This window comes from Pseudopipra pipra, chromosome 24 (genome assembly GCF_036250125.1).
Source record: "Pseudopipra pipra isolate bDixPip1 chromosome 24, bDixPip1.hap1, whole genome shotgun sequence".
Classification (NCBI taxonomy): domain Eukaryota; kingdom Metazoa; phylum Chordata; class Aves; order Passeriformes; family Pipridae; genus Pseudopipra; species Pseudopipra pipra.
The window spans coordinates 3,215,467-3,241,661 of record NC_087572.1 but is presented as its reverse complement, the minus strand read 5'-3'; the positions used below and the strand labels follow the sequence as shown (position 1 = coordinate 3,241,661).

The 26,195-nt window shown below is 48.6% G+C and overlaps 1 protein-coding gene across 1 annotated transcript in view; it reads right to left on the bottom strand.

Moving 5' to 3' along the window:
• Positions 1-4,221: 4,221 nt before the first annotated feature.
• Positions 4,222-26,195, bottom strand: part of MAN1C1 (mannosidase alpha class 1C member 1) — a 64,299-nt gene continuing 42,325 nt past the window's right edge. Inside the window, exons 4-13 of the mRNA XM_064635419.1 lie at positions 25,568-25,683; positions 23,379-23,459; positions 21,060-21,154; positions 16,720-16,843; positions 14,098-14,191; positions 10,482-10,597; positions 10,073-10,292; positions 8,387-8,559; positions 7,322-7,437; positions 4,222-6,606 (exon numbers count right to left, since the gene is read on the bottom strand). Coding sequence (XP_064491489.1) covers positions 6,486-6,606; positions 7,322-7,437; positions 8,387-8,559; positions 10,073-10,292; positions 10,482-10,597; positions 14,098-14,191; positions 16,720-16,843; positions 21,060-21,154; positions 23,379-23,459; positions 25,568-25,683 — 1,256 coding nt within the window. The 3' untranslated portion in view covers positions 4,222-6,485. The remainder of the gene's footprint in view (positions 6,607-7,321; positions 7,438-8,386; positions 8,560-10,072; positions 10,293-10,481; positions 10,598-14,097; positions 14,192-16,719; positions 16,844-21,059; positions 21,155-23,378; positions 23,460-25,567; positions 25,684-26,195) is intronic.

Here is a 26,195-nt window from a genome sequence, read left to right as displayed (position 1 = left end):
AAAAAGAGCCATATCCTGAACTTCTCCTTGGTTTTAGTTCACCAAAATGGGTGTGTTTTAACAAAACAGGTAGCAGTGGTTTCACTTGCAGTGATTTCGCTGATGTTTAAGCCCCGGGATGGCAGGGATGGGAATCAGTGGATGGGAATGACTTGTGAGCCTGGGGCGGTGGTGCTCAGGCCTCCTGCCTCCAACATCACCCTCACATTTCAGGTCATTTCCACCATCACCCCACGTTCACCCCAAACTCTCCCACCTCCCCGTGTTCTCTGTGCCCTTCAGGTCCATCCACACGGGTGTCACGTTGTTGTCACACCGTCTCTTAGCAGTGGCTCGGCCAAGATATATATATTTTGTCATTTTAATCTTTCCTCATAACTCAGCCTCCTGCTCCTCAGTACACGCAATCCCGAAATCCCCTGATTGCAGGGGAAGATTTAGTGCCGTTTTCTGCCGCTGCAGGGCGAACAGCACAGTGTTTGATCTCTCCAAGGGTAGCAGGAAGTGTTAGCATTTAATCCTTTGAAGCTTTTGCCGTTTCCTAAGCCTGCCTAATCATTTTTGTTTTAGGTTTAAAGAGCATTTCAGATGGAGATGAGGAGAGCATGACCAAGCCATTAAGAGCAGTGGTGACTGCATGGAGGAGGGAGGATGAGGATGGTCCCCCTGGGCAGCACAGGATGGGAGTGGGTGGTTTCCACCAGCCAGCAAAACTTGGGTGGTGTCTTGGGCCAGGACTGGGACTTGGGACTGTTCCTCTCTCTACCACAGATCCCCACAGCCCTTGATGTTTCTCTGGCAGTGAAGGTGAAAGCTTGGGACCAGGCAGAGGAGCCCAAAAACCAGAATCAGCTGAGAGCTGAGTTAATTTGTGATTCACATCAGTGTTGTTTCACCCGCACAGCCAAGGGAGAAAGGAGAATCTTCCTTCTGCCAGCTTCACCATAGAGGAAAACTTCCATGAAACTCTACAGCTGCTCTTCACTCTGCACCTCCCCATCCATCACAGAACCTGTGCTTGGGCCATGGGAAGGAGATGGGATGGAACTGGATTAGCAGGGGACTGAAATGGTGTCTGGGAGCAGAGACGGGTGTGAATGAGGTGAACACTCAAGCACTTTAGATGTGCTTTAATACTTCCCGGCCCCATTAAGGTGTGGAGAGCTGTTGTTGACCTCAAATAACCCAGCACGTACCTTTACAGCACAAAATGTAACAGGACAAATGGACTTGGTTGTCTGGGAAATGAGCAAGAGCAAGAGGTGATATGAGATGACAACGCCTGGAGCTTCCTCGGTGGAGGAGACCTGACAAGGTTGGTTGGCAGAGCTGAGGTGATCCTGTTTAAATGAGAGGCTCATTTTACAGCTGAACCATTTCCAGTGTCATCAGCCACCACATAAAGATGACAAACGGGAGAATTATTTGATAGGAAAAAGAATGAAAAGACAAAAGGTCAAATAATTCAGGGTGTCTGCTGGGAGCTGATCCTCCTCAAGAGAGAACAAACCCAGCAGCTCCTGGCTCTGCACTGCTGGGTCCTGAGATTACAGCACTCAGGAAGAATGTTAAATATCCAGACTTCTGCTGTGTGGCCCACCCAGGCACACCTGTATCAAAGGGAATCCCAGGAAAATAACAGGGAAGACTTCCACCAAGAGAATTCACCCAGCAGGAAAAACTATCCCATTATTTTCCCTTTGTCAGGAGGGAGAATGTTAAGAAAAACAGCGAGAAATTGGTGGCAGGGATGAAAAATCTTGGAACAACCTTTTTTGCAGGAGATGGATGGGTTTTCCATGTGTCAGAGTACAGGCAGTCACTCCACATTCCAGGGCAGCACGCTGGGAGAGCAGAGGAACCCTGTCCTTGTTTCAATCCATGGCCCTGTTCCCATTGCCTGAAACCCTGGATCAAAAGCCAAACCCATCACAGAGCAATGGAATGAGGCTGTAAAACCTGAGCTCTGTGCTCGAATGGAAAAAGCACCTGGAAACAGAACCCCCCTCCTCGGGGAAGCAAGTCCCGACCAGACTGAGGCTCAAAAACATTAATCCTCTGGAAACTGTAAGGAACAAGGAGTAGCCAAGTCTGGTTTCACGTTGGGGCTTTTTGGAGGGGACGAGAAAACCAGAGGTGACAAAGCTTCACAGCCATGGAAATCACAGAGTTCATCTCAGAAAATGAAAGGCCAGCAAAGGCTGCGGAGGGAAATGAAGTTTGAGACATTTCAAAGTAAACCATTTAGCTGAAGGGCAAGAGCCAATTCCCATGTCTTGCATTCCTAGCTCCTCCCTGGCCTTTCCTGAGGGGGAAGCAATCCAATCTGTGGGTCACTTACAGTCTGGACACCGTGGCTCTCCCTGGACGAAATCATTCACAAAGCAGGTGTTTTATTGAGAGGACTCCCAGCTCCAGCACGGTACCTGCTGGAGGCTACACAGGGAATGAAGCCAGAGAGCCAAACGTGATCAGGAGGAGCTGCTGGAACTCTGCTGGCACTGGGAGCCAGTGCTCGTGCATCACATCTGAAACAATCAGATAAATAGATCAGATCAAAACGTATGTGGAAAAATACTCTGGCTGCCAGGCTTTTGAATTCAATAACCAATTCTGCTGAAAGCCTTCCAAGGGAATTTAATAACGCCGTAAAAATGAAGTGTGGGTTACAAAAAGATGCATTTGTTTTCTGGATGGTTTTGTCTTATCTCCGTGTAGGCCGGGCGACAGCAGCCTCAGCGATAGGGATTAGTTTTCATCTCCACCACTAATGCAACTTTCTGTTATCAGAACTTCATTTTACAGGAAATTCCTTCTGATATAAAATATCACATGCTCCGGCGGTGAAAATTAAGATGGTAATCACGGCTTCTGAATTTGAATGTAACAGGGGAAATGGGCAATAACCCAGGCTGATCAAATTGCTTGGTGGCTCAAAGTAGGGAAAAAACACTAAAAAAGCAACCACAGACAACAGAATTCCCACTGATGTCCCACACGCCTGGGACAGAAAGGCAGGAAAGCAGCTCAAAGACAAACATCTTCCCAGATCCTCCCATCAGACATTTAAAGCCAGACCTCTGGTTCAGTGTGACACCCCATTTATTGACCTGCTCACAGTCAGGAAACCGAGGGGTTCCCCTCTGGGTGGACAGAAATCCCACTCACCCACCTGGCAGGAGGAATACGGGCCCAAATCCCACACAGGGCTCCCAAGTTCTGCTTGAGCAGGAGCCTCCAGCCAAGGCTCGAGGAAGGGAAGGGCAGAAGCATTTCAAGACACCAGCAGGACAAACATTTCTGTTACCTGCCTTGCCGTAGGACAGAAAAATCCCGGTTATGGATCAGGGCCAGGCCTTGGAACAAAGCTGATCCTTGGAATAAATCTTTACTCCTGCTAAACACAGGCATGCTTAACTTGATGCCTGTGATTAATCCTCTGGCCCCCAGGGATTTCAGTGATGTCTGGGAGCACAGGCAGAGGCATTTGCAGATGTGGGATGCCACAAACAAGCTCCTGCTCCCTTGTGCAGAAGAGAAAACAACCACAGAGTTTTAATGTAACACCAAGCACCTATTTCTAAAGGAAACTAGAACCATGCTGTTTATTTTAGGGGTTTAAATTTTGCCAGGCAAAGTGTTCTGAGTTACTCCAAGAGCAGGACATTTTTATTTAAGGAATTCCCTTAATCCATTATAAAAATCCTCTGAGCTAGAACAGCTTCCTGGTATCCAAATCTCTTGGATAACACAGCTCACTCCCAAGATGTTTATTTACCAATAACCATTCCTCTAGGCCAGACTTACCAGCCAGTATCTTTATCCCCTGGATAATGCTAAGTCCCCATCTGACAACCTTATTCCTCTTGGGGAATTACAAAGGCAGGAATTTAGAAACAACATTTTTTGTCTTCACAACCTGCTCGAAGCAACTCCTGTTTTCCCCAGTCGCTGAATGAACCGATTATTGAGAGAATGTCACAAGAATGAACCAAAATCCTCCATCCTCACAGGCCACACAGCTTTGCAGTGATCAGAGGGAATGCTGATCCCAGATCCAGAAATTCAAGAGAGCTGGAAATTGCTGTCCATACACTGGCTGGATTACTCTAGAAATCAACATCATCTATTGTGCAAAACTCTTTAAATCAACCAGTATTGTCACCTAGTTATTCCAAACATAGTGTAACAGGTATTTTACAGGATCAACCCGAAGAGGCATTTTATTTTACAAGACTTTTATTCTGTTTCACAGATTTGACTATTACAGCAGTGAAATTATTACAAGTGACTCGTAACACTTAGCTCCAAATAAAAGTAGAAAAACACAAAAACGATGAAGGAAAGTTAAATGAGATGTGTGGTAAATGTGTTTTAAGAGCACAGATAAAGTATATAAAAATACATTAGGATCAAGGATTTTGCAGAGAGGTTTTGGTTCAGTTACAATTTTGACACCACAGAGTCACAGAATCACGGAATGGCAGAGGCTGGACGGGACCTCCAGGGTCCACCTGCCCCAACCCCCAGCTCAAGCAGGGCCACCTGGATCCCAGGGCTGTGTCCAGGCAGCTTTTGAGTATCTCCAAGGATGGAGACTCCACAGCCTCCCTGGGCAAGCTGTGGCAGAGCTTGGTCCCCCCCAGGGTAAAAAAGTGTTTCCTCACGTTCCCCGTGTTCAGTTTGTGCCCGTTGCCTCTGGAACTGTCACTGGGTTCCACTGGCATGAGCCTGGATCATCTTTGCACCCACCCTCCAGGTCTTTTTATACATTAATAAGATCCCCCTGGAGCCTTCTCTTTCCAGACTAAACAGTCCCAGCTCTCTCAGCCTTCCCTCAGAGGAGAGATGTTCCAGTCCCTTAATTATCTCCTTGGCCGTTTGTTGCACTCTCTCCAGCCTGTCCATGTCTCTCCTGTACTGGGGTGCCCAGAACTGGACACAGCACTCCAGGTGTAGCCTCACCTGTGCTGAGGGAAGGAGAAGGAACACCTTTCCTTGCTCCAGCCTTCCCCCCCAGTCTGTGGAACCTGGGAGTCCTGGTCCTGCCAGTCAAGACAGAGGCAAAGGCAACATTTGGTATCTCCACCTTTTCCATGTCCTGTGTAACAGGTTTCCTGTCTTGTTCAACAGTGGGCCCTCATTTTCCCAATCTTCCTTCTGTATCCTATTTTCTTATAGATGCCCTTCTTCTTGTCACTGACATTTCTGCCTGAATTCAATTCCATTTGGGCTTTAGCTTCCCTAATGTCAGCCCTGGATGCTCAGACAATGTTTCTGCAGTGGTCCCAGGTTACCTGTCCCTGCTTCCACCCTCAGCTTCCTTCATGTGTCTGAGTTTGACTGGGAGTTCTCTGCTCATCCACAGAGCCCTCCTGGCATTTTTGCCTGACTTCCTGCTCACTGGAATGGAACTCTCTTAAGCTTGGAGGACATGACTCTTGAATATTTACTGGCTTTCTCAGGCCCCTCTTCCCTCCAGGTCTGATCCCATAGGACTCTTCCAAGCAGATCTTTGAAGAGGTCCAAGTCTGCTCTCCTGAAGCCCAGGGCTGAGCTTGCTTTTTCCCCTCCTTCCTGCCCTCAGGATGCTGAACTCACCAGCTCACGGTCGCTTCAGCCAGAGCTGCCTTTGACCTTCACATCCCCAGCGAGCCCCTGGCTGGTGTGAGGTCAGCAGAGCCCCTCCGTTGGCTCCTCTGTCACTTGGGGGAGGAATTTATCATCAATCCACTCAAAGCACCTCCTGGATTGCTCATTCCCTGCTGTGTGTCCCTCCAGCAGATACCAGGAGGGTTGAAGTCCCCCATGAAGACCAAGGTCTGCAAATTCACACCTGATGCTGCTCCTACCTGTCTGTAGAGGGTCTGATCCTCTTGTTCTCCCTGGTCAGGTGCCTACAGCAGCCACCCACTGTAAGGTCATCTTTCCCTGTCCTCTCTTTAATCCCAAGCCCTGAGCTCTCAGTTGGCTCCTCATCCATCCCCACACACTCCACATCAAGGGCAACTCCCCTTCCTCATTCTCCTGCCCTTCCCAAAGTGCCCCCAAAGCCCACCACCAGAAAGCACAGTATGTTGAAAACTGTTCATTAGAAAGCTGATAAATCCAAGAGCATATAAAAGGCAAAAATGAAACAGAAAAAGGAAAGGAGGATGTGTGTGTGTGTGTTTGTGTCTATTTTATGGCAAACTTCCAGTCCTTTGGCCACTATAAAGCAAAATCAGTGGATTTCATATAAATTCTCTGTATAAAGGAATGTCTATGAACTGTGTACAATATGGCCCAGAATAAACATCTCATTATCAGGCTAATAGAGCTCCTCACAGAGGAAAAGAAGGTGCTTACATCATGGTTCCATCTTCCCAGTAGAATACTGTCCGGAATTGGACTAGTGCCCCAAAATACCATTTTAGGAACAACAGGGATTCCTTTAATGGAAAGGAAAAGCAGTGACCCACAGAAGCAGGTGCTGGGCAAGGGCCTCACTGCTGCACAGCTGCTTTAAAGTTCGTGTGGTTGACTGGCAGGGGATGAGCCTCGGTGTTGAACACCCAGTCGTCCAGGGACAGCACGTCATCTTCACAGAACAGAAGATAGAGGTACCTGGAGCCACAGGGCAAGGAGATGGACACAAAGGGAGGTCAGAGGAAGCCCAGGTGGGACCCCAAGCACGCACAAGCAGCAGGACTGTGATGGGGCTGCCATTGCCCACAGGTGTCACGATCTGTGGTGGCACATTTCCCGACCCCCTGGCTCACTCTCCTGCTGGAAACCACCACCCCTGGGGCAAAAAGGGATGAGCATCCACGCTCAGCCCCCCCCCAGACATTCACACAACCAGCAAAGCAGATCTGCACCAAGGGGCAGCAGATTCAGGCCACAGTCGTGCCTCCTCTGAGTGCAGGACATGAACCTGGCAGAGGACAGGGCTGCCTCAAACCATCAGAGGCAAATTCAAGGGAGATCAGCAGTCAGAGCCGCCCACTTAGAGCAGCTCTAAGGCACAAGGAAGAGAGTTCTTTAAATCCAGCACATGAGCAGGAACCTCGAGACCAAGGACAGCAGTGGTTCTACAGCAGGAAACTGCCAAAGCTTCAGAGCACCCAAAGCCTGCCCAGTTTTCCTCCCAGAGCCACAGAATGGTTTGGGTTGCAAGGGACCTTAACGATCACCTCCTTCCAACCCCCAACCATGGGCAGGGACACCTTCCACTAGAAGAGAAGACTTCCCCCTTAGTACCAGAGACTTATTGCAGACCAGAGTGTTGGTGCTGCAGGAATTATGCTACTCTGAAAGGCCTCAGTGATACCAGACTTACTTCAGAGTCTCTGCGAGGAAAAAACTCTGTTGCATGTTGTCGTGGGTTGGGGTTGTGGTGTAAACATCTCTGATGCCAGAAAAACCAGCTTCTACTCTACAGTGTTTTTCCAGGGCCTGAGAAAGAAAAAAGAAACCTCAGTGACACACAGCAGTGTGGAGCAACTCATTAATCATCATCAGCTGCATTACCAGCCAGCTGTACAAATCAAATTCCAGGTTTATCACAGCCTCTGTCCCTCACTGAAGAGTGTGGTGATTACTCCAGACTCTGGGAATCAAGATAGCTCTAATGAAATAGTAAGAGAAACATCAGCCACCTAAGTTAGGTGATTGATTGACCTTGACACCACACAAACAGCAAACTCAGATCTCCAGAGGCAGCTCAAGCTGTTTGTGGGGCCTCTTTTCCAGGGCAAGCCCACAAATGACAATTCTGCCACTGGAGCAGCCCCTGCCAGGACATGGGGCAGCAGCCAAGGGGCTTTGCATGAGCTGGGAATGGGTGAGGGGCCTTCTGGCTGTGAGATCTCTGTAGGAAGAAGACACAACAAAGGACAGAGGCAGCTTTGCTGGGTTTCCCTGGCTAACTACAAACCAGTGGTGCTGAGCACTCCAGAGACTTCAAACACAAGGCTGACTCCTTTTTGCAGAGGGTTTTTACATTAATGGGAGGTTTTTCTGTCTGCAGCACTCCTGTCCACAAACCTCCACTGCCCTGACTGACTGTAGTCCAAAATGAGGAGGAAACATCCCCAACAATCAACAGAGATGCCACACCAAACTGAGCTATTTTGTGTATTCCTGCCCCATTGCTAATGTAAAATCACAGGGCTGAAAGGGACCTTAAAGATCCTTAATTCCACCCCCCTGCCACGGGCAGGGACACCTTTTACTAGACCAGGTTACTCAGAGCCCCATCCAACCTGGCCTTGAACACCTCCACGAATGTATCTCAACACCTAACACGACTTAAATCATTTCTGCTTTTTTTTCTACTGACCGAAGGAAAGATTTTTGTAGGAATCCAGCCAGAAAGTTACTACCATGACTTCTTCAGGCTTACCTTGACCACCTCCCAGCCCCACTGCCTGTACTTGGGGTCGTGGGTGAGCCTCCACAGGTACATGTAGCTCTCCACCACCTCGGGCCGCAGGATGTAGTAGCGCTCGCTCAGCCTGGTTGCCATGGCTTCACTCCCGGCATCAAAGCGAAAGGCTTCGGGGCCCAGTTTGGTATCTGCCCAAAATCACACACATGCAGGAGGACAAAACAAGTAAAGAGACCATCCAGGTGCTCTTATGTTGCTCAGGGCTGCCAACATTGAACAAAGGCTTGGATGAGCCTTTTCTTCTGGTTCGCTCGCAGCCTCTTTGGAGAGGAGACAAGGGGATGATGGGGAAGCTTAACCAACTTCACTGGGCTTTTATAAATGAAGCATTGAGAGTACCTTGGTCTTTTTGAGTGTCCCTTATATAAGAGGGACACTCAAATCTCTTGCAGGCATTAACTAGCACTCAGATCCCCATTTGCAACACCTGTTTGAAAACAGGGAAACTGTAGAGGTTGCTTATGAGGTTGCCCAGAGAAGCTGTGGCTGCCTCATCCCTGGAAGAGTCCAAGGCCAGGATGGACGGGGCTTGGAGCAACCTGGGCTAGTGGAAGGTGTCCCTGCCCATGGCAGGGGGGGGAACAGGGTGACGTGCACAGACAATTCCTGCAGAACACTGAGCCTGCTGAAATGCCAGCACTGAAACTCTGTGGGCAGCTTGCTGCTGTCCTTTCTGAGCTGATGGATGTTGCTGAAGGTGAAAATTGGCTCCAGGCACTCACACCCAGAGGGCTGTTAGTTCATGTGGTTTGTTTTAGCTCTGTAAGTGTTGGGGAGGGGGGGAGGAGTTATTTGCAAACATCATTTCATGTTAGCTGGAAGTTTACTGGGCAAACGTGCTGGACACCGACTGCCAATATGGGCTTGGGGATGTGACGAAGGTGTGAAACAATCTTTACAAACAGTTAGTGGAGGCAGACTTGTGCCTCACAGAGTCCTGGAAAGCTGCCTCGTTGCCTGCAGCCTCCCAGGAGCTGCAGAGATGCCTACAAAGAAAGGAGTGGTGTCCAAAACAGCTCCTGCAGGCAGAGAACTAACCTAGTCCTTCATTCATCACCAGTCCCTGCTCTCCCAGAGCACTGATAAGCACTGGGTGATGAAACAAATTTTACTGAACTTGTGAAATGAAAAGACTCACTCAGCCTCTGCTCAGACAGCTGGGAAAGGCTGAGCAGCTTCATTTTTTTGGTTCCTACCAGCAGCTGCAGGTCTCCAGCACTCCCCTCTTGGGCTTCTCAGCTGCTCTGCTCCATATAGTGGGATGCTTTGCAATTAATCTCTGTTAATCTTCCCTTCTTGTCCACACAGGGATGTGAAAGGACAGACTCAAACTACAGTCCTGTTGGGAGAAGGCTGGTTCTGTGACTGGGAGGCAGGACTAGGATTCAGCCCTGGGTTCAATTCCCAGCTCTGCCACAGGGCCTGACATCTGCCTGTCCCTCTGCTCCAGCTGCCTGCTGTGTAAAACATATTGCTGTCTCCTCCAGATACCCCAGAAAAGCCAAGTGAAAATCACACACAGGGATGCAGATGCTGCTGAAGCACAAAATACCCCACTGCAAACCTCTGCCACACGACCCTGAGCCTCTTGAGGCTGTGGGTGATCCCTCACTCACACTTCCAGGCAGCCCACAGATTTACCTGAGCGTGCATAAGACTCGTGACACGTGTTTGTTATTTCTGCAGCCAGATCCATGTGCCTCTGCCTCCTCTCTTCTCCAGCATCTTCAGCTCCAAGTGCAATCATGCCCCCAGAGAAACAAGCCAAGTGGCCCATTTTGTGGTCCAAGATGCCTCCCCTCCATTCAGCGATGTAGGTCAATCCTCCAGCAGACTTTTTGACCAAATGCTTTTCTATTGCCTAAAGGGATGAAAATCAAGGCTTCAAGATACTTAGTGGACAGTAAGTAAAACTTACTCACTAAGTATTTCAAGATACAGGAGTGAACACCAAGGAAACCCAAAGATCCAAGACATTCTGAAGATCTGAAACCTTCCTGTGAACAATGTCCCCCCCCAAAAAAACACAGAGCAGCAACCTGCTCCTTACCTCTAGTGCATCGTCGTACATCTTTTTAGCTTCCAAGTCTTTCTTGTCTGACATCAGCCAAGATTTGATGAGATATTCATAAAAGCTGTCCCCAAGCCCCCCAATGGAGACGTGGTCTGTAGTGGGAAAGCCAGAAAAGAACCTCAGGTTCATGGCATACAATGAGCAGTTGCTTTACAAAGGGGAAACAACCACGTCCTATTTAATGCCCTTGTTCTCTCCTTCCTCTTCCCAGTTTTCCTGGGGAGAGCTTGCAGCATTTCTTTTTCAAAGGGGAAGAAAGGTGGAAAGTGCAATCAGAAGAAAAATGTCCTGTCATTTTACAGAGCATTAATATCCCTCACCAAAACCATTCAGAGGTCTTATTTTACAAGTTATTTATACTGCAACCTGAAGATGCTTCCTGTTTATGAAGTGATCATCATAAATCCCACCCTCATAAACCAAGAGCAGTGGGGGGGGGTGTTGATAGATCTCCATGTATATGAAGCCCCTGGGAGCTGTCTCCCTGCCTCAGGAAAGGGAGAATGTGTGTTCTATCCCACAGAGCTGCCAGCAAGGGGCTGCTGGAGGGACTTCTCCGTCGTGCCATTTGTATTCCTGGCTCACAGTGGGACTCTGTGCCCTGGGGAAGGCTGGGGTTGCTGGCGTATTAAAATGATAAAGTCAGGTACAAGGATGTGCACTGAATATCTCCCTCTGCAGAAATCAGATTTCCAAGGCTGTCTGCTCAGAGAACACCCTGCTCTGACCTTACGGGGGGATGCTGAAGGATTGCAGTGCAAAATGGGCACAACAGCTGCGGGTTTGTGCCCGGGGGGAACTGCTGGATGGATTTATGGCTTTAAACTGTACCACGGGGGGAAGAGCAGCGTTCACTCTTTAAGCAGCCAAGCACTCCCCTTTCTAGGAGAGCAAGACAAATTACCCACCGTGGACTAAGCAGCCCCTGTTAATTAACAGTGTCCACCCCTGGGTCTGCACCATCCTCATTTCCAAGGGAAGCAGATGCAGCAGGTGTTCGGACTTAAATGTTCGGATTTTTGTTTTCCTTTGCCTTGTACAAATATAAAGTCCCAAGGCTTATTCTAAATGCTAAATCCTACCAGCAGAAGAAATCAACAGCCATGCATTTTCCTGACCTGAAGAGCAAACATCCCTGATACACTGTGTCCAATGATCCACGGAATAATCCATAGGAAAACAATGGGATTAGACGCATGAATTCAGTGGGGAAAAAAAAAAAAGAGAGGACAGACTATTTGCAAACACCGGGTGCACAGCCTGTCTTCAAAGAGCAGCTCTGTGATCCTAAGTGTGTCATTCATAAAATCACCAAAGCAGGAGCTCTGGTACATAATTGCTTTCCATATGGCATCAGCTTTGCCAGCGTTTGCCTCCCAGGCACTCTGCATAAACAAATCTCCTCTTTCAGCAGGGGACTGGGCTTTAATTTTCTAAAGGTAACTACTGCACTCAGAAGAGGTACAGCACAGTCTCTTCATTTAGGAGATCTGCTCATCCAACCAGGTCAGAGATACACCTTTTAAGAAAATCACAGCAATTTCAAGAAAAACGGCTTCCTGCAAAGAGCTTTAATGGCAAGAGAGAAGATGAGAGAAGACAAGAGCCTGGCACCTACAGGGAACAGGCTGCAGCTGCCTCCCTGCTTTGGTCCTCATCTCTTTCTCACCAGATGCAGAAGGGGCTGATCAGTCTTTTCACTCCTTGGAACATGGATTGAGATCACAAGGTCATATGATGAACAACTGCCACAAACAGCCTGTGCCATGGGCTGAAAGTCTGTCTGGGAGTCAGGTTATTTGCAGGCTTTGGCATAGATCTGCCTATCCCTGAACAAGTAATCAGAGGCTACTTTTAATATGCTCTGAAAACCAGCAACAGGCCTCTCTTTACGTCAGCAAGGGGTGGGAGCAGGTCAGGGCAATGAAGTGAAATCTGCAGGCATAAAACAGAATTAAATCAGTGGCAGAAGAGATGAGTGCTGGGTATCCAGCTGAGAATTGTCCCCACCTGGGTTAAGAGCACAGCTCCTCAGTTTCCCAGAGATTCTGTAATGACCAGTTATGGCAAAGCCAGGCACTTCTCCTCCTCTCAGCACCACTGAACAGGCAGAACTAATGCTGGTGTCTGGTGGAATGTACAGCGTGGAATTGGGAACTGCCACTGGGAATAACCTCAAGGAAATGGGATCTCAGGGTGCAGCAGGGGATGGGAGATGAGCTTTTCAAGTGGAACATATAACAACAACTCTGCAGAGACAAATGCAGAGGGGAAGCTGAACTGCTTACAAAGGGATGGGATAACTCTGAAGATCAATTACTGGGTTGAACAGAAACCTGTTTTCTTTCCCCACGGCCCCAAAGGACAGCTCTGGTTTAACAGGATAACTGTGACCATCCAAGACACTTTGCTGGGACACCTGTCAGTCACCATTAGAGGTGCTCATGTGGCAGCTGAAGGTCAGGGATTGCTCACAGCCACAGCTCTGTCCCTGCCTCAGCCACACAACTGCCTGTCAGGTACCATCAGAGCCATTAATACAGTTGGAAAGGCCTGGAGTGATCCAGCTGAACAAACAGTGCAGCGAGACGTGGAGACACCAGGTAATGTAAGGACTAAAAGCAACCTGCCCAGACAACAAATGTAACCCACTGACAGGTTCAAAACATCTTCTGCACGAAGAGACTTTTCATTCCTTTGACAGAGGAACACGAAAACCAGCAACCAAAACAAGCAAATCAATAAGAGAGCAGAAGGTTGAGGTCAGAGCAGCAGAAGTAGCACCTCCTGTTCCTAGCAGAGGGCAAACTTGGGTGACCCAAGAAGAGGGGTACAGTCTCTTCTCTGGGTAAGGAGGGGGCTGTGTGTTTAAAGCAGGAAAGTAAATAACCTGTCCCTGGGCACACTGCTTCTAATATTTCCCTGCTCTTTTCTAGCCCTTTCCTTGTTATTGCTCCCCTTTCATACCAGGGCAGTATCTACTTAATGCCCACATCTCCCGTGCTGGGTTCTCAACAAGAGGAAAGAAAACATTCCTGTCTCATCCTTCTCGCACCAAACCGCACGATGCAGAGGTACCATGGTAACAGGAACAGGAGTGCACACAGGAGAATGCAGCCCCGGATCCGAGGGGGATCCAAGACTCTTACAAGCCCTCTGCCTCTCCAGGTGGCTCCTTACTTGCTGCAGCACATTCCAGAGGTAAATCTCACAGTGCTTCTGCTCAGCCTTCCCGTGCGGCTCCCGAGCAGGTCCACGGGCTCTGTGCTGACTGCAGGATGAAGTCTTAAAGAGATGTGCTGATTTCTAATATCTGTGTGATGGACCATGTGCCATTATCCTCCCCCGTGCAAGAAAGGCCCTAATTCTCTCTGGAGGTGAGACACTCAGCTGGAAACAAGGCTGATGGAATAAGTGTGCAATTACTGTATTGCATCTTACAAATCGGGCTGTATTATCCAATCACATGTATAACAGGCTGCCTGACAAGACATTTTCTTGGCTTGCTGCTCTGACAGTTGCTACTGCTTCCTGAAGAAAAATGGAAAGACTGAAACGCTCCAGGCAGGGCTGAACACAGAGAGATACCTACGCTGCACCCAGTTCCCTGTCACCGGGCTGAGGAAGTTGGGATAAAGGCCCTGGGGCTTCTCCACTCTGTTGAGGACTCTGCGGATGTTCATCACCTAGGAGAGATGAGAGACAGAATGGTGTTACTGCTCTGCTGACAGAGCTGGAGGCTTGCTCTGTCACCAAGGTCTCTAATTCCTCAGTGCTGATCCCTCCTGAACAGGCACAGCAGCCTGGAACACTGGGATCAGGCACAGCAGCCTGGAACACTGGGATCAGGCACAGCCCAGTGACACGGCTCTCTGGGATGGAGAAGCTTTTGGGCTGGACTGCTCAGCCCAATCTTTATCCAGCTCAGTGGGATTTTAGAAATGATTCTGAAAACCCTGCAAGGCCTCAGTTGAGCAGGCAGTGGAAGCAGCTCACTAACATGGTCCAGAAGCAATCCCAGGGAGACCCTATAGCACCTTCCAATACCTAAGGGGGCTACAGGAAAGCTGAGAGGGAACTTTTCACAAGGGCATGGAGTGATAGGAAAAGGGGGAATGGCCTTAAGCTGAAGGAGGTCAGGTTTAGATTAGATTTTAGGAAGAATTCCTCCCTGTGAGGGTGGTGAGGCCCTGGCACAGGTTGCCCAGAGAAGCTGTGGCTGCCCCTGGATCCCTGGAAGTGTCCAAGGCCAGGATAGACGGGGCTTGGGGCAACTTGGGCTAGTGGAAGGTGTCCCTGCCCATGGCAGGAGGTGGAACTGGATGATTTTTAGGGCTGCTGCCAACCCAAACCATTCCATGACTCTGTGATTCTATGACTTGGGATCTGGGTGGAAATGTGAAACGTGAGAGATGCGGAGGGTGATTTTTTCCATGATCCAAAGGGAAAGGAGTGGCAGGGATGAGTGACTCACACAGCACTAAAATTCACCACGTGGTCACTTAGCATGATGAATTGGGGCCTTTAATTTCAACGACAGGCAGCTCCTTTAATACCCCCAGAACAGCCACACTTACTCTCTAAACCCTCCCCTTGGTTTCACTCCCATTAAATCCAATAGGCCTCTCCCATAAGGGACCCAGTTAAATGCTGTGCAGCATAAATATTCTATTATAACCTACAGAGCAGCTAATACCCTCTAAACCTTTTATAAAATTAGACAATTTGTACGCCCAAAGCTGGCTACAGACTTAAGTCGGTGCTTCCAAGTAAGTCGTCAGGCTGCATAATATTTACTGAAGTTTAGGAGCCTGGCATATTAATGACATGTTTGAATAAAAGACACAGATGGACTTTATTCTTCCTAAAATCACAGGAGTCCCAAGCTGTGAGTTAATGAGTTGATCGGTTCCTCTGCAGTAATTTCCCACAGGATGGGCTGTTTGAGCCCACATCATCCTATATTTTGCCTCTCAGAGGGTGTCAGGATGAATGTGATATATTTTCTGTGCACACATCAGCCCAGGAGAGTCCATTAGAAAGGTTTTGCCCTTTTCCCTCCATGGGCTTAGGAGGAAAAGAGGAAAACATATTAGGCTGGGGACAGAGGCTTGACCCTGGCTCAAAATGCCACCACAGTTTGAGACTGGAATGTAGATGCAATTCTAGTTTTTAGCAGGGCATCTCCCTGCCCTTGTGTTTTCTGTGCTCATCTCTCCCCACACAACTCCCCTCCCTTCATTCCCTTTCATTTCCTTCACACACATTTTCTTTCCAGACCACTGTTCCCTTTACTGGCCTTTTCTCAGCTCCCTCCTTCCTCTGAGCAATTTGTCATTATCACTGTCCTCAGGAATCTCTAGCTTGTCTCTTCAGTTCAAATCACCAGTCTTTCCTCATCTTCCTTACAGAGTTCCCTGGGTTTGTTTCCCTTCACCCTCTGCTTTTCTCTCCTGCTCACCCCCTGACATTCCTCTTGCTCACCCCACCCTTATTGCTTTCCATACACTCACTCCATCCTAGTCTCCACTTTGCTCTCCCAGCTTCTTCCTCCTCTTTCTTCCTGTCTTTCCTTCAGATTCTCTCCTTGTTTCACATCTGACAGACCTGCACTGGACACACCCTGGAAAAGCATCATTTTGAGCTTTTTTTGACAATCCTGTAACCACTGCCTGTTTTCACCCTGCTCTGGGACTTGGGACAAGCCCCATTTCCCTTGGGCTCATAGGAGCAGTTTGGATTCTAACTGGAGCAATTTGTCTCCCTCAGAGATGGTTCCTGAGGGACGAGCAGAAAAAGCTGATGAGTTGCTGGTATTTATTAAGATGTTCTCACATGCACTACAAGATCAGCTATGGAATAGAAAAGCACAAGGTAATGTATAACATTAATAGATTTTCAGTTAAAGTTACACAAAAGGATGCAGCATGTCGACTGTCAGGCCTTTCCTACACAAAATAACCTCTGTAGAAATCTTGCTGGCTGGAGCACAACATTTAATGCCTGTTCAGAGTCAAAAGCTCTGCAAGTACAAGGCACTGCTGTTGGGATACCAGAATTAACAATTCCCTGTGCAGTCTGCATCCACTTGATGGTTTAATTTTGGCTGTGTCCTTGTCTGAGCAAAATTGCTACAACGTCACACAGAGGGGGAAAAACATCCCAGAATTATGAAGAGACCAATTCACTAAAGACCAAGGTGGGAAGTACTTGCCTTTTCTGCAAACACCGGGTTGCCAGAGAGCTCGGAGAGGTGCAGGAATTCTAAGTGCAAGGTACCAAATTCTGCCAAGATGCTGCTTCCAGCTGATGCCCAACCCCAGCTCCAACTCATGCCACTGCAAGGAGAGAAAAGGGAGCCTTCATTGCCAGGAAAATACAGCCAAAGCCTGAGGTTCCCCCTGCCCCAGTGCAGATCTCCCTTTGCTACGGGCATGTGCTGCACACCAGGTCTCAACAGGGGCCATGGAAAGGACACACACAGATTTTCAGGACTCTCACAAGGAACAGTTCCAGTGGGATGGAGCAGCAGTTTTACAGAGGATTGCTTAGAATTGGGCTAATGCACATACTGGGAAAACACGTTTTTTGTGGGAGAGGAATCACTCCCAAACGGATCAGCTCCAAGCAAACTTTGTTAGAACGCTGACACCCTGCCCTACACGAGACATTTTGGGGTAAAACACGTCTGCAAGCAGCTTTGGGTTGAACTCTCACATCTTCAATGTCCTGATATTTTATGGAGAATCCAGACAGTCCCCAGGCACCTTGTTTCAAGGAGACCTCACAGTGTTCATGGCACTGACATTCCCAGTGTGTGCCCGCTCACAGGGCAACATCGGGGAGAGGGGAAAGGTGCCACTGGGAACACCTGACTGGAAGGAAAAGCCATGGGGAATCTTAACAGGAGAAATCTGACTCTGAGAGCACCCCACTGGTGCTCATCTCACGTGCTTTGCAAGAACAGTAGGGCAGCAGAGCACTACAAATACTGTGTGAAGAAAGGCAGTTACATAAAGTGTCTTTGCCCCTGTGTTTGATGTGCTGGGATCCCTTCTCAGGTTCTCTTTGACTTCCCTCACCTGCCAAATCCAGGCAAAGAGAGAGATCAGCACTGAAGCAAAGCAAGGGATCGATTTTGGGGATGAGGAGGGCAACAATTCTCCCTTAAATCTTAAAGAAAACTAACCAAAGGATGTGGATCTGCTTTTACATTCGACCGCTTCCTCCTGGTGCCCCTCTGCTCTGTGCCCTCTGAAACCTACTCAGACATGACAGTGTCCTCAAGAATATGGGGTTATATACATAAGGACCTCGAGCCCTGGTCCCAAACCAGCCTCTGCAGGTGCTGGCCCAGGGAAGTTTGGCTGAGCCACCTCAGACGTGACGCAGCTTCGATTTTCCATCCCTTTGCAGTTAATCCCCGGGAGGTGACAGCTTTCCAGGGATGGGGGTGGGGGTGACACTAGATGGCGCCTGGAAGCTTGGCTGGGAGAAGAGAAGGGTTTGTTGTTTACAGGAGGCGAAAACTAATGATCCTTCCGAGGAGGAGGAGAAAAAAAAAAAAAAAAAAAGTTTTCCCTCCATGTGATATACGGAAAACCATTCCAGGTCCAGAGCTGTTTGTTTCGCCTCCAGACAAAAAGAGCCATTAGATAAGCAATATGTTCACGCTGTTTCAAATTGCTCAGTCACTGCCAAACGTCAGCCTGCCCTGCAAAATGTCAGGAGGCTGCAGCACCACTTTTCATTTGGAAACGCCGAGTGCAGCTCAAATGGGCACCCCAATAACACCGAGGGTTTACGGCAGAAATGTTCCCGTGCAGGCAGGAGGGGCCCGCAGTCTGGCCAAGGTGAACGTGGAATTAAGATCACAGTGGCCATATCTGCTGATCCTGGCAGCAGCTGGCCCTGGGCTGGGTGAGCTGAACAACCCCACAGTGTTCTCACACCTATAAACAGTCAATTACTTTTTCTTTATTTACTGCACCGAAGGGACGCTGTAACGAATACGATCTCACAAACAGAAACTGCCTTCCCAGCCAGCGCAGATCAGGAGTGCTGGAAGCAGCCAAATGGGGTTGTGTTTGTTGTGACAGCGGCTCTGTGGGGTCACAGAGGCCGACACAACCCTCTCCCAGGGAACTGCCCTCCCAAAAACACAGCAGGGCATGGAATGTGCTGCCTTGGGTTAAAAATTGCAGCAAAACTCCTGGGGAGGGGGCCTGGGGGAAACAAGAGTCTGTCTGCAACGTGTCCCTGGGTTAAAGAGCAGCGTGGAATGACTCTCTGGAGGAAAACATTTTTTCAGCATTACAGACTGGACAAACTGGGTCCTCACAGCTGCCCTGTTTTGTAACATCTCAGAGGAAGCCACTGTTCAAAGGGGCTTGGCCTTCAAGGGAAAAGAACATGCCCAGAACTCTCTTTATTCCCCACATAAATGGGTCTCCCTTAAACACTGTCTAGTGCAAGCATGGACTGAAATGTTGCATCACCTCCTTCCCTCATGGAGATCCAAGGCAGAAAACCAGTGCCAAGTCAAGAGAGAGGCCAGCAAAGAATGATGAGGAAAAATCTGGAGGTGAAGAGGGTTTAGAGGAGATGAGAAGGAAAGCAGGGGCCAGGGATACAGCACAGAAGGCATCAGGAGAGATATCACAGAGCAACACAGAGAGCACAGAGCAGCAGCTGGAGAAGACAAAGTACTCCAGGACCTGGCAGACAACGTGGCAGTTGGAGCAGCAGGATGGAAAACAAGCCTGTGTGAGATACGATCCAGTGCTCGTGGAAAACAGGCACAGGGAAGGACATCAGCAGAGAGGGGACACAGAGGAAAAGGTGGTGTGAGCTGATAGTAAGAGATAAAGCCAGCTGGCCATGGAAGAGGTGGGGGGTGGCTGTCTTTGTGCTTGGGCCCTCAAAAATATGCAGAATTGTCCTAATGCCAGGGGTGTTCTGATTCAAATTTCTGAATGTCATTCTTAACCCACCCCCCGCCCCGAGCAACCACCAACATAAGCCCACACACGCTGCAAGACTCTCCTTTTGGGATGAAGATGTCTCTCTGGAATTAGCAAAAGTAGAACTGGAGAGAGAACTCCTTCTTGCAGAACTCCTCTGGGCTTTGGTTTGGCCCTGACTCTGGGTCAGTGTGCTTTCACAGCATCACCTCGATCTCCTCCTCTGCTTCCACTTCCACACACTCCCTTACACCAAGTAAATCCCTTCCCCTTTGGGTTTACAGCCTTTGGCTGTTCATCATGTTCCTGCAGCAGTCAGACTATGGATACAGCTCCCTTCATCCCTGCTCCTAAATCAATTGATGCTCCAACCCTCACAGCAGTTTCACGGCCCTGAAGCCAGAGCTCAAGGCAGTAACAGGGGTTCTGGATGTGGGCTCAGTGTTATGTTGATTTTCTTTGCTCTTAGTCAAGGTCATCAGCAAAACATTTTGGGAATGTCTAGGCAGACACAGGCTGCTTCAATTGTCTTCACAAAGGGCAGGGGAGGGTTTGGCATTTCTGTGAAAGGTTAGCCTCTGCCGAGCCTTTATCAGCTGCAGAGGAAGCAGGATGTCTCTTCTGCAAAAAGAGACAATTATAGTCGTGGTGGTGGCTCAAATTTTCACTGGGATCATGAGCACATAAGACAAACGAAGGGTGACAGTGATACTTGAGCAACAGAGCAGCACAAGCCAAATATTTGGAAGTCTTGTGCTTCTGCAGAGCCAAAGAGGAGATTTGGGCTAAGAGATGAATAATGACTTTCATGGCTGCTGCTCCCAGTTTTGCAAGAGGTGAGGATGAAAGGCTTTTGTTAACCCACATTTCCTGCTGTCTGTCTCAGCTCTTACCCGGGGGATTTGTTTGGAGGCATCAAAACAAGCAAATCAGCCCTTATTGGCAGGGAGCAAGAAGCAGAGACCAGGAGTGCAGCCTCCAGCTCTGTCTCTGCTTGCTGACAGACCTCCAGCAGGTATTTAACTCAGCTGCCCCAACGCTCCCCTCTGGCATGAGAACATCCCCTACCTGACACAGAATGCTGGGGCTCCAAGGGAAGGACACACCTGGCTGAGTGCTGCTCACAGGGACACCACCAGAGGATCTGTATTTTCCCCTCTTTTCAGCAGCAAAACTGTCAGCCAGTCCCATCCACCCCCTTTCCCACTTTTGCCAAGCATGAAGCCTGGATAAATTCACATGCATCTAGTTGGGCAGACTGCAAAAATCCACGCTGCGTGCAGACTACAAAACAACCTCTCAAAGAAAATGAGAGTGAGGAAAATGCTATTGCAGCAGGGAGCCCTGCCAAGAGGTAGAGGGAGAAACTGTGGACAGCCCAAAATTAATAAAACACAGCTGGGTTTGACTTGAGTCACCTGCGATCTCTGCCAAGGCACCTCTTGGGTCTGAGTTGGCAAAACAAATGACCTCGAAGAATCTGCACTGGAAGGGGGCACCTCTGAGGAACTGCTGCTGTTCCTGCTTGAGCCCTGGGCTTTTACAAACGCTCAGCACTGAAGGGACATGTCTGTAAGGACATGGGTCTTACCTGCCCAGATTTATGACGCCACGTGGGATTCCAGTGGGGGTGTTAAAAGCTGGCAAAAGTTTCTCTCCGAGTTCCAGAGCTTTACTCTTGAACACCTGTTAAAAGAAGAAGAGAGGATAAGTGTCTGAACGATTCCTTGTGAATAAGAGTCACGTGGGATTCTTTCAAATCCGCTTTTCCAAGCACATCACCATAAAAACACTGCAAGAATCCCCTGTTTCAGGTGTGCTGCTGCCCTGGTTCCACTGACAGATCTGAACCAAGAGTCACACTGAATTTTGGTATCTCTCTGAATTTCCTCTAAAATCTACACTAAACCTGTGCCCAGTCCCCTGCCAAACCCTCAGCCTGGACAAGAGCAGCCAAAGCTCACAACACCCCCAATACTTTGGCAGTAAATAAATCCCTATGATCTGAGCTGATCCAAAGGATACTCTTTGGGGACAATTTTTTCCCTTTCCCAGGGTGGCTGAGGTGAAATGACTGAATTAAAATCAAAGGAAATCTTTCTAGGGTGAAGCACTGTTAAGATTTACAACATGGGTTTGTCCAGCTTGTGTCATCTCCTGTTGTAAAAACCTTGATTTCCAAAGAGCAATCTTTCCCTTGCAACTCTTTTCCAAGAGGGATTCATGGTTTCATGGCTAAGCTGCTCCTTTTCCATTTTTAATGCCTCAGTTTGGGGCCATCAAGTCAAATTATAGCTTATGGTGGTTTGCAGCACAGGGCAACCATCTACAATTATTTTGGGACAAACTGATACAAGCACTTATCTTTGCTCCAGAGATTAGTCCTGATCAAGGGAAGCCTGTAAGTGACTTAGGAGATAAAACACAAGCCTTTTACCTCTAGCCCTGTCGTGGTAGTGCTCAGAAGGCAGGAATTTATTGCTCTAAAAATACAGCACTGAGGAAACCTGAGCTCTCCCGTGGGCTTGCAGACCTTTGATACACTCACAAGGAAAAAGGGGGTTGGTTCAGAAGGAAAAGCAAGAGACAAGGCCTTGATTTTTGCCTTTCAGCCCAGTGACACTGACTGGGTAAATGACAGGCACTGCCCTGGCTGCTGAGCATCGCTGCTGACTGGACTTCAAGAGGTCACTGCTGGAGTTTTATGGTTTAATGTGGTTTCTTTTTTGCTCTGTTGATCTGAAACCTGTTGAAGTTGTCACTGAGACAGACTCCAAGTCAGGGCACTGAGTCTTTGAGAGCTTTCCCTGGAGGGAAATCACGGAGAGAAGTCATTCCTGGAACTCATTTAAAATGCAACTAAAGTAACAGAGCTGCTCCTGTGACTCCTCCTCGGATCAATGGTGTCACTCTGCAGTGAGGAGCCATCCCACCCTGCTATGGTGGACAGGACCCAGCCATGGGCACTGAGCTGTCATTTAGAGCCAGTCCTCCAGTTCCTTCACTCACAAAACTCCCCCCTGAATCAGAGTTTCTGCTCACCAAAGACTTCCAGGGCAAAGGAATAATCTCTTCATCTCTCTACAGCCAGCTGTAAAATTCCAGCCCAGCCACATTATAAAACAGATTATGGCATTAAGCCCTGGCCTCTGCCAGGCTGGAGAGAAAGAAGGGAAGTGGAAGTGAGAGCCTCCTGCTTTATCCAGGACTCCAGGGGGATGGAGCATCCATCAAAAGGCTGCTCCACCACGGTACAGGAGGGGCTGTGACACCCAGCACACACCTGCAGAGCAAGGGGACATTTTGTGGAGCTGTACCACTGTCACAGGAGTTGGCAGGACATAGAATCTGACACTGGTTTGGGTTGGAAGGGACCTCAAGGAAGTTCCAATCCCCTTCCACCAGAAGGTGTTCTAGGAACAGTTTGCCAGCCTCCTTCCCTGTATCCCAGGGCACTTCATCTCAGAAACTACTGCTACAGAGAGACTGTCCAGGCTGGGTCTGGAGCACCTGCCCCTCAGCAGTTGCCCTCCTTAGCCCGAGGCAGAATCTGGAATGATGTTTGATGAAATCTCACTGCCCCTTTAGAAAGAAAGGAACAAGTGCAAAGACAAAGATCCCTGCAAATGGCATTTCCCTGGGGAGCAATGTGTCCAAGCTGGAAACATGTCTTGCTAGAATTGCCCACAGGAGAAAAGATCTTTGCAAATGAGCCGTGCCCGGTGTGTGCAAGGTAATTATGCGAGGCTTAATTAAAAGAACATTAGCGGCATTTCCATATTCACAAAAACCGATAGGTTTAGCCTGTTGTTATGGAGGGATTATCTGATGCTCAGAGAAAAGCTGCTGGAGAACCCTTTCAGTTCACTACAGGGGACTGTGTGAGGCACAAAGAGCTGCTGATACAAACCTCTTCTCCAGTCAAGTAGTAGGTGGCCAGCAGCCCTCCGATGTAGCGGATGTTCACCTCGAACAAGGATGCTTCTCCATTCTGAAAGAACACGAGGATAACACTTGACTGCAAAGTCTGCACAGGCAACTGGCAGCCGAGGGGGAACAGATTGCAGGCAGATCCCTCAGTCTCCCAGTCCCCACCCACAGGGTAGCACAGCTTTTTGCCCAAGATCTCACAGCGCTTTATTTGCTCCACAGTGACAGGTGGAGTCTGGAGGGAAGAGAAACACCCAAATTGCCCCATTTATCACAACACCTAAGTCAGCCAGGGAAGATGTATTGTCCAGCCAGCCCTTTTCTTGGGTTAGGCCTTGCAAAGAGCTGTGAGTCAGTTTAGGGTAAAAATTTACCCCTTAAAGTGTTTTTATTTGACAAGGAAACTGTGCAGCCCCACGGAAAAAAATACTTTCCGTTTTCTCATGAAGAGGGCACTGCATCAGATGGATGTGATGCAATTCCTGCTTTCCTTTAGGTAGATATTTTCAGTCATTTGAGGACTCACCTGTGTGCAGGCTGGGAGAGGACCAGAGCCTGGTCATATTAAGGGACAGACAGGCTGCGTGGTGTTCGTGTGCCCCACACCCCACAGAGCAGACACACGTGGATGTGGTTCACTGAATCCCTCAGGAACCCACTCACCTGGAACAAGTCCTGCTCTGCCAATTCAGCTGATGATCAGCAAATGTCAAAACAATTGTATTCAAAAAGGCCTACAAAAAATATCTGCTCCTGGCTATCAAATCTGCACCATAAATGATTCCTTACCCTCACACAAACACACAAAGCCAACAACCAGAAAGATCTTCCACCAACACAGCACTCTGAGTGAGCAAAGGGACACCTGAACCTCTGCACTACCCTGCCCTTTGCAAATACCTGCAGGTCACAAATCACAGCAAGTGCTTTCTGGAGATGATGAGTGCAATTGCATGAGACAGATCACAGCACCCGATTTCCAACAGAGCTTGTGGGCCTTGGAGTTCCCATCTCGCTTTTCTGGACTATTGGAGTTCCTTGTACAGAGCCAATATTTAATTAATTTCCCTCCCTGTCTCCCTGTGCTGAGCTCCCTGACTCCACTGATCAATCCATAGCATTCACTCTTGTCTTTACAGATCAATCTATTCTGCAGACCAAGAGTAAAAGCTTTTATGAAATCCAGATAAATTATATCCCAGTTGATATTGTCCCTTGTTTATTGATTCAGTAACAGACTGTGAGGCCATTCACCAAATCCATCAGATGTGGTCTGCCTTTTATGAATCCACGAGTGCCAGTCATGCCCTCCCAAATGATGCTTTTCTAGAAAGGCAGCTGCAGGCATTGTTCACATGGGAGAACCATCTTTCATAACAGCTAGCCTGGCATTAAACAAGTAAAAGCTTGAACTGCACTTTGGTTTTAACATTCTCTGTGTGCCACTGAGGAGATCCCATCAGCTGGGCCTCAAGAAATGCAAGAGGTGGCCTGGAGGCCAAGGCAGAGCTGTGACAAGGGATGGATAAGGGACAGCATCCTGCAGCTGACTGCACTGCAAGGCATGTGCTGCACCCAGAGCCCCAGCATGTCTAACACAACTCCCAAAAGTATCTAGGAGAGGTTCAGAAGCCACAGAGAGAAGCACCTCTGGCCATTTTTAGAGGTGCTCTTCCTTCCAAACCTCTGCTCTCACTCTGTTGCCAAGGTGCCACAGTCCCACTGCACAAGTCCCAGCAGTGACACATCAACAAAGGGCCCAGACAAGGAGATCTGTGGTTTTAATCTTGATCTACAGCATTTGAAACAGAAACCTTGTCTTATCACAGGCAGACATTTAATTGAGATGAAACAGAACTTGTTCTTTGATGAACAAAACTTCCTTGGAGTGTCTAATAATTACAGCTGTTTTCATAACCCAGACCAAAACACAAAACCATTAAACACTGAATCTTATTTTCAGCCAGACAAGGTGAGTCTGATCTGGTGGCCCCTGGCTGGGAGTGAATCATTGTAGTCCCTTTGGCCTCAGAAAGAAAATAATCAGTCGAGTGGTTTCTTCCCCCCACAGACCTCATGGTTCCCTTCCCCAAAGGATTCTTAGAGAAGACTGTGATCAGAACTGGCTGTACAGGTGACACAGACAGGCATTCCCAGTAAGTGACTCACCACATTCAAGTCAAAGCTCTTCTCCACCCACTTCTTGGCTTCTTGGAATTCCTCCTCGAGTTCCATGATGTAGAGGGTATCTAAGGCATCGATCACAGTTGCTCCTCGAAGGCCTCCTGCATGACAAACACAAGGGAGTGATGAAGCCCCACTCACCCCATCCTCTTCAGCTCCAAACCCATCTGTGGGAGCTGGCACAGGCAGCAGCTCCCAGCCCCAGTACTCGGGATGTTTGGATGGGATCCAGACAGGCCATGGCCTAGGCTGAGATTTTCTACCAGGACTAGTGAGCTCTGCCACCCAAATTTGGAGAGACCCAATTTTCAAAGGCCTGACACTTCTGAAAGAATTCCCCCAAGGAAAGCTCAAGGTCCACACTTGAAGCCACCAGTCATGACTGCAAGCCTTGGCCTTTTTTCCAGTCTTGTCTTAGCCAAAGTGGTTGGGCAATTCCAGCTCTAATCTTTGTTTACCTGTAAACGTAAATTCAGCCTCTTTCCAACCCAGTTACCAGCACAAGCCTCTTCTACGTGACAGAGCTGTATTTTTATTGTGCAAGAGCATCCAAGGCAGGACCTTGATCCTCCTGTCCTCATGCAGGGTTGTTTTTCTGGGGCACAAATCCTTT